The sequence below is a fragment of the Alligator mississippiensis genome, chromosome 9 (genome assembly GCF_030867095.1).
Source record: "Alligator mississippiensis isolate rAllMis1 chromosome 9, rAllMis1, whole genome shotgun sequence".
Lineage (NCBI taxonomy): Eukaryota > Metazoa > Chordata > Crocodylia > Alligatoridae > Alligator > Alligator mississippiensis.
The window spans coordinates 23,625,241-23,637,086 of NC_081832.1; the positions used below are offsets into that span (position 1 = coordinate 23,625,241).

Here is an 11,846-nt window from a genome sequence, read left to right on the forward strand (position 1 = left end):
ATTCAAACTATTTCATTCAATATGACAGTTGAACAAGCATTAGTTTAAGCACGCACCTCCGCTACCATTTTTAAGCATGGGGATGCTGATACAGGAGACCCAGTGGTACTTTTTAATTAAAGCACGGTCCCACCCCTGGAGCACATGTAAAAATGTCCTACATGCTTTGGAGGACTGAGCCCTTTTTCTGAGTTAAGTATTTGGTTGGTACCCATGCTAAAATTAGGAGATATTCCAAATGAAACAGCAGACTGGCACTCAGGATACACATTCAATACCTGGCCTTGTCACAAACCTTCTGTGCAACCTTGGACAAGTTATTTAATCCTTCTTGGCTTTAGCTCCCTCTCTGTAACAAGTGAGAATAATAATCCCCTCCTACTTTAGAGGAGTCATGAGAGGATAAACTCATTAATACCTGTGAGATATTCAGATACTATGATGATCAGATGGATAGAAAGTTATAGACCGTTGTTATCTTTCTCCAACTACCTGGTTTGTAAATGTGTTATATACTCTTCTAAGTACCTAAAGGCAAGTATAAAAGATCTGTGCCTCTATTGTGGCAAGCACTCCGTTGTTTATCTTCTGTGAAATGATGAATCTAAGGATTCATTGGGATTATTTTAATAACCATAACAGATTGCAATGGAAACAGTCTGAACTAACTCAGCTGCCCTTTTTGGTCATGAAAATATGATTAGCTAGAGACAGATATTTTACTGAGATGCTTCAAAGTCTGACTAGTTCCCAACATGCTCCTAAAGCTTCATATTTGGATTAAGGTTCCAGGGAAACACTTCTCTGTTGACTGGGAAAAATGGTTGTGTTTGGATGAAGTCTAGTTGACTTGTTCATCCTGACCTAATTTGCCCTTTTTCCTAGAGTAGATGGAGGGTAATATCCTCTAGCTCAATGATACTCTATTTATGTACAAACATAAAGTCAAATCAGGTCATATTTAGTGAGCACACCCTAATTAAATCTGATTTAAAATTGAGCAGTTTTCCTAATCAAGACAAAGCTCAACTGTGAAAGTCTAGATTTGGTAGTTAGAAGTTACTTTCAGCTCAGGCATAGGTTTGTTACACACCTTCATCTAGCAGGCTCTTTTATGCCTGCATGATATAGGCAAACAAAACTCTTGTGGTAGAGGTAATATCTTTTATTAGACCAACTAAATAGTAGCAAAATAGTAGAGCACCTACTAAAAACAGAATTTTAGTTGAATCAAGTGTAACCACACATGAGCTGGGAACTGTTTAATATTTATTTCTCTGGGAGCTGTTAAAATGATTTCCAAGTGATTTTTTCCTGAGGAATGCAACTGATTTAGGCTTAATGCTGCAGTTTTCATAAGGCAAGACTATAGTATAATAATGAGTAAAACATTAAAGTGTGATTTGTATTGGAGTTATTTAATTATAGGTCCTGCCAAGAGAATTATTGGTAGAGTCAGAATCTGCCTTACAGGCCGCAGAAGGCTTGAACGTGTCTGAATGAACTAAGATAAGGTTAGAAAACTTTGCCTAAATCTGTTTCCCATTGTAAAGGCTATCCCATTTTATATGCCTCAAATCCTACAACCTGTATCAAACAGCTACTGAAAAATATTTTCTCTCATTAAAAATGTGCTTTCAAGCAACATTAATCTAAAATACAATACACTCTGATATCAATATGGGATTCTGTAATAGGAATAAACTGTGAGGCATTGCCTCTGAAAAGTCTGTTCATTTGACCCTCATTACCATAGAATCTTATTGTCTCCACTAATTATTGGATGCTATTCTTACAATATCCCAGTTTACTAGGGAAAAAGCTACTTCCCTTTTACATTGTCCTGTTCAAGGTCACACAAAAAGGCTGGATTCTGGTCAATATGCAAATGTCTAGGTCATCTGTTTTAGTGAAATACATCCAGAAGGCCATACATATACTAATGCCACTATACTGGAAATTTACTGTCACACCCACATATAGTATATTATAGCATATTATGGGTTTTTAAAAATCTTTTGTACTGGAATATTTGCCACAATTCACCCACGGCTGTTTACATTTTGATGGCTTTCCAGTTAACACCGACTGCTCGTGTGGCCCTTAAGCCAATCAGGCCTGGGTAAGCGATGCTGGTGTTGGAGAGTTATCATCTGGAAAGTGCACGACAGGAAAATTGTCTGCTTGTGCTTTGTATCAAATTCAGTGTGTAAAACTGAGCACCTTGGCCAAATTCCAATGTGTGCTTCTCAAAATGACTCCCATAATCTTCAAATTAGCGCCCCGTTTCCTAAATGTCGGTACAGCCAGGCTGGCACTTCGGTGTGTGGACGTGACTCCCAAGGTAAACCCGGAGATTTCCCAGAGGAAGCCAGAGTGCGAAGCCGCCCCGCGCTGCCAGGCCTTTGCAACAAGGGACTCGCTGTTACTTTTCCGTACTCGGCACCCCACTGAACATGAAGCACCTGCATTTGTCAAGGGGGCGTCGGGTCTAAACAGGTGGAGCTCCCCCCCCACTCCCCGTCCCAGCCGCCGCGGGCATCGCGCGAGGCGCCGGGAGGCTGCAGGGGGACGGGCCCGCGCGGAACGGGACCCTGCACGTGTGTCCAGGCCGCCGCGGGAGCCCTCCCCGCGCACGCGGCCGGGCTGCTGCCGCCCGGGGCCCAGGCTCAGGCCAGAGGCGAGCGGTCCCGCGAGGCGCCGGGCTGGAGAGCGCAGGGGTCCGGGCGCAGCCCCCACGGGGCGGCCGCGACAGGAGGCGACACTCCCCCTACGGGAGCCGGGAGCCGTGCCCCGGGCCGGGGCGCTCGGTGCTTCCTGTGGGCAGGGCGGGGCAGGCGCAGGGCGAAACGCTCCGGATTCTTCAACCCGCGCATGAGCCGTGGGCGCCGACCCAGCGCAGCCAGTCCATCCCCCACTCTCCCAGCGCTCCGGAGAATATCAGCAACGCTTTTCGGGAGGGCCCCTGCCCCCTGCCGTAGATAGGTGAGGGGCGGGCTCGCCACGCCCCCCACCAGGCAATAGGGAGAGCGGTGGCTTGGACCCCGCCCCTCCCGCGCACGGAGTGGCGCGATTGGCCGAGGCGGGAGAGCCGCCGGTGACGCGGCGCGGGCCGCTTCCGGGCAGTGACTGCGGGCGCGGAGCGGCGCGGCCGGGGAGGATGAGCGGCGGGCGGCGGAGGGAGGACCTGGCGCTGCACTCGCAGCCGCACCCGGTGGCCAACGGCGGCGGCGCGCTGCGGGGCTCGGCGTGGGGCAAGGCGCTGCGGAGCGACTCGTCCTGGGACGACAAGGTGCGGGGGGCGGGTGGGGAGCGTGTGTCCCGCGGGCGCGTCCCGCCGCCCCGAGCCCAGGCCCCGGCCCCGGCCCCGACCCGCCCGGCTCCGCACCCCTCGCTCGGGGGCCGCGCTGCCCGTGGCCGCCAGCCGGGCCCCCGCCCCGCTCGTGGGGCGCCTGCCGAGCCCACGTCCGGCCGCTGCAGCTGCCCCGAGCTCTCGCAGCGCGCCTGGCCGCGGAGCAGCCTCGCGCCTCCTGCCGGCGCGCGGGGGGGCTATGGGGCGGCGGCGGCTGGCGCTGCGCTTGGCTACGCACCGCGGTAACCAAGCAGCTTTGAGCCGATTGGTTCTACTTTGAAGATGAACTCAAATTTCTGGGTGGCCAAAAAACCCGAAGCTAGAGCTAGGAGGAAGCTCAGAGATGTCCAGACCTTAGTTATTTCTTGCTGGGGACCAGGGTGTACACAAGCTGTCCAGGCAGCAGGGCAGCTGGACTGGTGTGATAGACAAAGCCTCTCCAGCCCTGCTGCTTAACTTTTCTCTTCAGCAGTTTTTTGCATGTCACAAGCGATAGCCTGGCTGCTCGCCCATCGGCTGTGATGCTCCTCCATAGTTTCCCTCTAAAAAAAAATCCGACACACTAAGGCTTGGATTCTGCAAAGGTGCCTCTATGTGCTCGACTTGAAGCACAAGAATAGTCCCACTGAAGTCATTAGAAGTGCCTGCATGCATAAAGTTAAGTACTTGCATAAGTGTTTACAAGCTCAGAGCTATAATCTTCCAGACATGAGCAGCATGTGAGCGATGCAGGCTTGTCCCCATATGTCAGGGTGTTTCTTTTCTCTGAAGTATGCAGGGATGCTCAGTCTCATAAAATTATATGATTTAGGAATGTATAAATGTCACCAAGAAGCCTTGGTGACATTTTGTCAATACTGCTACTGGGCCTTCTATTTGAATGGATCTAAACTTAATTTTTTTTAAGTTATTAAAAACAAAAACCCATAAATACTACCCTTGAAAGAGAGAGCTCTGGCTTTTTTTTTTTTTTTTAGCAGAGTTGTGACAACTTGTGCTTTTGCAGCTAGAGTTGTGACAACTTGTGCTTTTGCTCCGACTTCTAATCTTTTGTTGTAATAAATAAACAGCAGTTGGAAGGTCAGAAGCTTGTTTCCAGTGTTGGCTGCTGGCTTTTAGCTGTCATGCAAATAAAAAGCCTTCTTCCACTGTCTGCTTAGGTGTCTGGCCAACACTGCAAAGAAATTTGAGTTTCTGTAAATACTGCTACAGTTGAGTTACCTGACTATTTTTTAAATGGGTAAATGCCTATTTAAAAAAATAATGCAATCCCTCCATATGGGTGAACCTGGATTGAGTGAGAAACATTTTAATGCTCTAGTCAAATGATTAACTTCTGTATAAAATCAGTGAGTGAATGGGGCTTAATGTTATTTCTTATTCCTTTGGCATAAATGAACAATGTAGTGAGGAAACAAACAGCATTACATGTTCCGTTGTAATGGTTCTGAAAGCCAGATGCTGTCCTGGGTTGTGCCAGTAGGTTTAGATTGTCAGGGAGGTTGCAAACCTGTATGACAGCAGAAATGAAATTTAATTTGCAATGTGATTTACACTAGAATTCACCTTCACTAGGCTCCACAGGGAAAATAGGAATAAACAGTTGCACAGTGTTGTCATTTGTATATTCAGGTACAGCTCTAAATATACACAGCAGGATTGCTAAATACATTACATTTTAGCGTAAAATTGAACGTTCAGTGACCTTGATTTTTTTTTTGTTTATTTCCTTTTAATTTAATATCTTTTTAACAAACACATTGCAATGCAGTTAAAATACTATCAGTAAGGAAATATTTTATCTCTGAGTTCTGTGGTGTTTGAAATTGCTTGGAAGTGCTGAATTGCTCACAATGTTTGTTAGCAGGTGATGGGGAACATACCATTTATTTTTTTTACATATAACATTTTACTTATATTTCATTTTAAAAAACAAAAAGACTGAATAAATTCATTGTTGTGAGGGGCCTCTAAGAGGGAGGAACAATCCAGAATTAAGACAGAATTTAGAAATGAGAGAGGACTAGGGTACATTTCTTACTTTTAGCTGCTTTTGAATACTGTATGCGTTGTTGTTTTAAAATACGCTTGTGTTCAGAACCTTGATTTTTTTGATTTTTTTTTTTCTTCCTTTGGGGGTGGGGGGAGGTGAACATTAAGCTGCATTTTGTTTATAACTTTTTGCCACCAAAAATGTTTGACGTTTTACACCTAACTACTCTTTTTCTCTCCTCAGGATGAGTTTTTAGATGTGATCTACTGGTTCCGACAGATCATTGCCGTTATTTTGGGAATCATCTGGGGCATAGTTCCACTGAAGGGGTTTGTGGGAATAGCAATGTAAGGTTTATTTTCTTTTACTTGTCATGTACTTTTTCATACTAAGGGTTCGATATTTCTAGTTTGCTTTAATACAGCAAAGCAGTGGAGTGCTATATAGGCACTCAAAGTCTTACATATTTTTTTTATGTAGCATCATATTTCCTGTTATAGTTTGCCATGATGCATCTCTGACCACATCAGCCAATTGGCATCTAACAGTCTTCGCATACCCCACACATTCTGAACAGCTCTTATTTTGGCGTTTAAAAATAAAAGTGTCTCCATTTGACATGGTAAATGGCCATATTTGTCTTTTGGAACAGTAATTGTCAATATTTTTCCATGCTACACAGTAGGGAACTTCATGGGAAAGGCAGGGTGGTCATGGCCTCCAGGATAAGAACTCTTGTAAAATGGATTTGTTACAGTTCCTTCTCTCCTCCCTGTGCCCCCCTTCCTCCCCTCCCCTCCCCAGTCCGCCCCTGATGTATTCAAGAGGGAGAAATACAAAAAGATTGTAATCTGGAACAAATGAACAAAAGGTTATGCTGGTGCATCTGTTTCCTCCATGTCACGAAAGATACGTTTTGGTCAAACACTCTACTTAAAATAATAACAGGAGAAAGGTCCTGTAAACTAGATAACTTCATGAAGTTCTCTGGGTAAATGTATATGTAAAACCTCCCAAATGTTCATTTATGTGGGATGCTTGTCCATTTTATTAGCACTGTAAATGAATGTATTCAAATTATAAAATGTTGTAACAGGATTTGTAAACTTAGCAGCCACTTACGAGTTAGCAGACTAAGCCTGCCACCCAGAGGTGAAGGTGGAAATGAAACATGGGGGCAATGCTCCAGGAAAAAGTGCAGTACCAGCCCTTTGCCATTGTTATACCTCAGTCCTTGAAGGACACTAATGTGGTATCTGTTGGAGTTTCCCTGTGACCTGCTTTAGGACTCCGTATCTGTTTGTGATAGATATCTTCCAGTTTAAAACCTCTATACTCTTCTAAGTGGTGACAATAAAAAGGGTGTTTTTTTTGTTTCCTTCCATTTCTCAGAACATCCCAACTGTTGCAAAAAGGTCTCAATTGTTTTCCTTTACGAAGAAAAGAAAAGTAGCTTAGTTTTTTGTTTTTTGTTTTTAATAAACAGGTTTGCATTTCCTAATTGACTACTTCTCATAATTTTCCCTAGCGACACTCATATGAAACTCAGGATTCTCAACAAATTCAGGTCATGGTTCAAAACAGTAGCAGTGAAACTGCCCAAGCTGCAGCAAAGACATAACCTGCTGTCTGTAGCCTGGAAAAAAAACTGCATCCACTTGCATCTTGGGGATGGATTTCATAGCCATAAAGGCTAGAAACACTTACTGAAAACATTTATTCGATAGATATAAATGGTCTAGGGCAAGGAGATGCCCTGTGTTAACCACTGGTGAGTTTTTCAGTCCCATATCAAAGCTGGTAAACCTAAGCAATGCTTTATATTATATAAAAAAAGATGTGTGTTATATTTCAAAGGCAAGACCCAGGTTGGCTTAATTCTGAGTCTCTTGGGATCAAACTTAACTCCACTTTGGAGTTGAGGGAGGAGAAAGATGCAGTTATTTTTGCATTGCCTATACAGAGGTTGGTATGATCCTTGGCACAGACTAGGGTAATATTCTTGGTTGCTCCAAGATGTACTTTTGCTGTAGTGATGCTAGGGGGGTTTATAGGGACACAGAGGTGCTAGGACACAAGTCTGCCATGACTGTGCCAGCTCCTTCCTCTGACCTATTCATGCCCTTTCTCTTTTTTTGCACCAGGATTTAGGGTCCACCTGGCGAAGGGAGGACCTTATCTCTACCAATCAACCTTTACACTAGTTTAGCAGCTTAAAATGGGGCCACAAGCCACTAGAAGATGAGACCCTCAGGCAAGATAAAATCTACTAATGGATAGCGGAGTTTACTAAATGTACTTGAGGAGTCTAGCATCTTATCATGATTGTTTCTCAAGTCTAAAGTATCACAGTCCTTCGGTTTTAACTGCTTTGTGGTCTTCCTATGAACAGATTAGATGAGCACTTGTCTAGGATGGTTTGAACAGGGATGATTCTGCCTTGAGCAGGGAGTTGGATTGGATGACCTCTTGAGGTCCCTTCCAGCCCTACCTTTCTATGATTTAACTGGTATGGTATAACTGTATCAAGTCAAAATGGAAATACTCTATCTGCTATTAGGCAGTGCAATCCTAACTGTGAGGGAGAGTGGGTAGTTTCTAGATTTAACATTACTTGCACTGTGAAGAATTGCTTTTCTGTGCTTTCTCTTCAGGAGGCAAAAAATCTCTCAGCAGGAGCTTCTACTAAGCTGGGGCATAGGGACAGTGTCCTACTCCTCAGCGATAATCTTAATTATAGCAGAGATGACTCTTATCTTGTCATTGTGAATGATTGCTTCTAATCTGTTTTCTTCACAGATTCTGCCTGATCAATGCTGGAGTCCTGTACCTCTATTTTAGTAGTTTCCAGCAGATAGATGAGGAGGAGTACGGAGGCACGTGGGAGCTAACGAAAGAAGGATTTATGACATCTTTTGCACTGTTTCTGGTAATTCCTTTTGCTCCATTTTCTGATACTTTGTTGGATTTGCTTATGTTTAAACAAGAATTAGAAGGGCTGTATCATGAGTGGGGAGATAGTTATCTACCAGCTAATAAGTAGGATTGAGCATGAAGATAGGCTATCCCTACTTGTAGACTAATGAGATGTAAGTGACTAGGAATATTTCATGGAATTCGGGTCAGGGAGAGCTAAAGGTGTGAAACTGCAGCTGTAATGTCAGTGAACTCAAGTCTTCCCCATCTCCTGTCCACTCTCCCCATAGATCTATGAGAAGAGCAATTTTATTTTTAAAATCTGCTTCCCATCTCCACCAAAGTTTCATCTAGAGCACTGTTGCTTATTGCACCAAGTTTTGCTCTTGTCTTTAAGACCTGTCCTATCACTGTACACTGCAGTTTAAAAATGATTTCTTTCTCTTCCCTCCCCTCCTGTTATCTCATCTCTCTCAACACATTTGAGATCTCAGTACTGGCTATCTTGAAGTGAGAACATGTGTTTTGGTGTCATTTTAGCTGGGGCTGTGTTTGTGGAGGTCAGGATGCCTGGTAAGCTAGCCAGAAGTTCCACACCAGTTTCTAATGTGTTAGTTTCCTCTGGTGACATTAAAGCTAGAGATTCGTCTTCAGTCAAGTAGAGAGTGCTTTTGGTGCACGCTGTATTTGATTTGATGGTAAAAATTATTTCCCCATGAAGTTCCATCTTGCCTCTGAAGTGATGTGTCTTGCTCTGCTAGCACAGTTTGGGGAATGCTGATTGCTGAAACCTTTCCATAGGGGCCTGAGTAACCTTCCTTTCTTCTCTTCTGTCTTCTCTTCAGGTTGTTTGGATAATCTTCTACACTGCCATCCACTATGATTGACACAGTCTGCAGCCTTTGTCTGCCAAACCAGTCTTCAATAAGTCCAAGAACATTTTAATAAATCACAACCTCTAGTGGACTGGGAGGGGGGGAAGTAAAATCAGCCACCTTTCATACCAGTGGTCCAAGGAGCCTGAGAAGAGCCTCAGCTCTTCTCACGGAGAAGCCAGTGCATCTCAGTTTTGTACAAGTGTTGCTTATTGGAACTTTTAAAAAGCCATTGAAATTTTGGAAAGTGGTTCGAGACTGTTCAACTTCTGAACTTTCTTCTTAACTTAATCCAGTATCTTTAACAAAGTCATGTATGTTAATGGGAGAATCTGTTAATTTAATTTGTGTAAATCATCTTGCCCTCCGGATGAAATCTGTCATTAAATTGTGACTTGTCTTCCATTGTATTCCTTCAGACCTGCAATTTTAATAGAGTCATTTCAAGGTACTTATTAGCAGGAGAACACTATAGCATTCAATACAGGGAGTCCAGTGGTTACTCTCGGCATGTTTTAAGAAAATTAAAAATTTGATTTTATTTGAGTAAATTGACTATATTTTTTACTATTTTTAACTTTTTTGTTTGTTTGGGGATTCTTTGATCACCAGGATTTTCAAATGCTTTTTGTTAAAGACCTAGACTAAAAAAAAATTGCTGGGGAAAATTATAATGTATCTGGTATGTGAATGTTTAACTTGTGAACAGTATTTATCATGCTTAGAAACTATGATGCATTTCTTTTGTCCAAGATGGCTACTAACTCAGTTCCTGGAGTCTACCTCAGTCCAGTAGCCTAGATGGAAAAATAATTCCAGAGGCTTACTTTTAAATGTCAGAATTTAACTGCTTAAAATCTTAACTTTTTATAAAGAATGAAGAATTCAACAGGATTCAAATTCTCCTCATTGATAAGTGCAGGAGACTAAAAATAAACACAATTGAGGCAGCTAATGTAGATGCAGAACTATTAAGTTATGAGTGTTTTCGTATGAATAGATGCCTCCAGACTTTGGTATTGGTCTCTTGGTGGTGAAGACAACCTCTAAGCTGGATAGCAGCCAAGAGATTGCATTAGTTTATAATTGCTTTGGCAGCTTACTACAGATGTGCATGGGGGTGGTGGTATCTGCTTCTCTAAAATAGTTAAGTACATATCTTTCAAAAAGCTGTATTTACAGAAGTAAAACACACATTGCTGTCTACAGTTACTGTCAGGAAGTGCCACCCTGTGGTCTAGCTGCCTGCAGAATGTGTTGTTTTAATCTATAGTTCAAGTAAACTGGAGGAAGGATTTATATCTGGGGTAGGCAAGCCCTGGCATGTGTGCCAGAGCATGGCACACAAAGGCATTTTGCTTGGCATATGCACCTCGGGGTGGATGGCAGGGAAGGGGCTGGGGCTAAGCTGCCACAACAAGGATCAGGCCTATTGTAGCCCCCCTGCCATCTGCCTCTGGCAAAGCAACATCTTACACGTTGAGGTTGCAGGTGTTTTGGTACGCTCTTCAAAAATGTTGCTGACCCCTGTTCTATACCAAGGTTGCCTTATGGTGAGAACTTGATTGAGTTTTAATATGCTCTTCTTGAGATCCTGTACTGGTTTCATGTTCCAGTTCCTGAAAGATCAAGAGCCTGTTTTTCATACGTGTGTATGTAAACTGCACCTAAATAACTACTTTAGGTGCTGGTTTAGGTCTCCTTAGTAAAGGCTTTCATTCATTGTGCACTTTCTGCCAATTATAATATGGGGAAGGGGTATGTATTCTGGGTACTGGAAGGCATAGACCCAAGTACCCTAAGAAAAGAGTAGCAGGAATTTGCTACTATTGCACATCTGAGTTGCCAGTTAAGTGGATGAACTCCAATGTAAACTCCTAAATTTGTTACTCTAATTCAATCAGTTTTTACATCTGACTTTCCTCCTCCACTAGTTTAAGAGAATTAATTTTTCTTGAAAAATGCCCTGCCCACTAGTTTTAAATTATTCTTTACTATTGACCCAATTTACATTTGCTTAGTTATCCTGACCCACCAATAACATGAACTATTGTATGCTCAAAAGCTTTCTAATAAATGTCACTCAAATAAGCAGTTGTTTGGCTCCTATATTTTCTGTCGTCTTATTATTTTAAAGTGCTGGGTACTTTAATGCCCTTACTTGTGACTGGTAATCCTGAATCTTGCAGGTTTGAAACCTACTGTCCTAAAGAGTACATTTTTGGAAGCAGTAGCTGGCATTGTAAACCTCATCACAGAAACGTGAACAAGAAAACTGACTATTTTCCTGTCTGTAGGGCTTTGACCATGTAGATCACAGGTTCTTGTACTGACATCACTTCACAGTTGGACTTAGATGGACTGTAGGAACTTATGTGGACTGGGTTCTTAAAGAGTACTTAAACTGGTGCAAACTGTGATTGCCATACACTATTATGAATTTTGTGTCCTGAAAACTACTGCCCCTTACTTTCCTAGGTGGAGATCAGGAGCTTCAAAGAACTCTACCCACTTTCTTACTTTATGATTGGAATGGGTGAAACCATAGTCTCTTAGCATTTCAGTTTTTAATACATAAAAAATAAATAAAAGTATATAGCAATCAATATCCAGTTGCTGCTACTCTATACACACTATATATGAGTAGAAGGGACTTGTAGATCTTCACAACAGCTTATCCCCATTTTAGAGATGGGGAATTGACAGTGTG

At 42.9% G+C, this 11,846-nt stretch overlaps 1 protein-coding gene across 2 annotated transcripts; it reads left to right on the forward strand.

Moving 5' to 3' along the window:
• Nucleotides 1-3,091: 3,091 nt before the first annotated feature.
• On the forward strand, nucleotides 3,092-11,227 carry RAB5IF (RAB5 interacting factor). 2 transcript variants are annotated; one of them, XM_006266632.4, is made up of 4 exons: nucleotides 3,092-3,292; nucleotides 5,589-5,692; nucleotides 8,145-8,267; nucleotides 9,072-11,227. In XM_006266632.4, the coding sequence occupies exons 1-4, from the start codon at nucleotides 3,161-3,163 to the stop codon at nucleotides 9,142-9,144; spliced, it is 432 nt and encodes a 143-aa protein (XP_006266694.1). In that variant the 5' UTR covers nucleotides 3,092-3,160; the 3' UTR covers nucleotides 9,145-11,227. The 2 variants fall into 2 exon arrangements, with proteins under 2 accessions (XP_006266694.1, XP_006266693.1); XM_006266631.4 differs by having other exon boundaries at nucleotides 3,104-3,292; nucleotides 8,145-8,274; nucleotides 9,107-11,227.
• The last annotated feature ends 619 nt before the right edge of the window (nucleotides 11,228-11,846 follow it).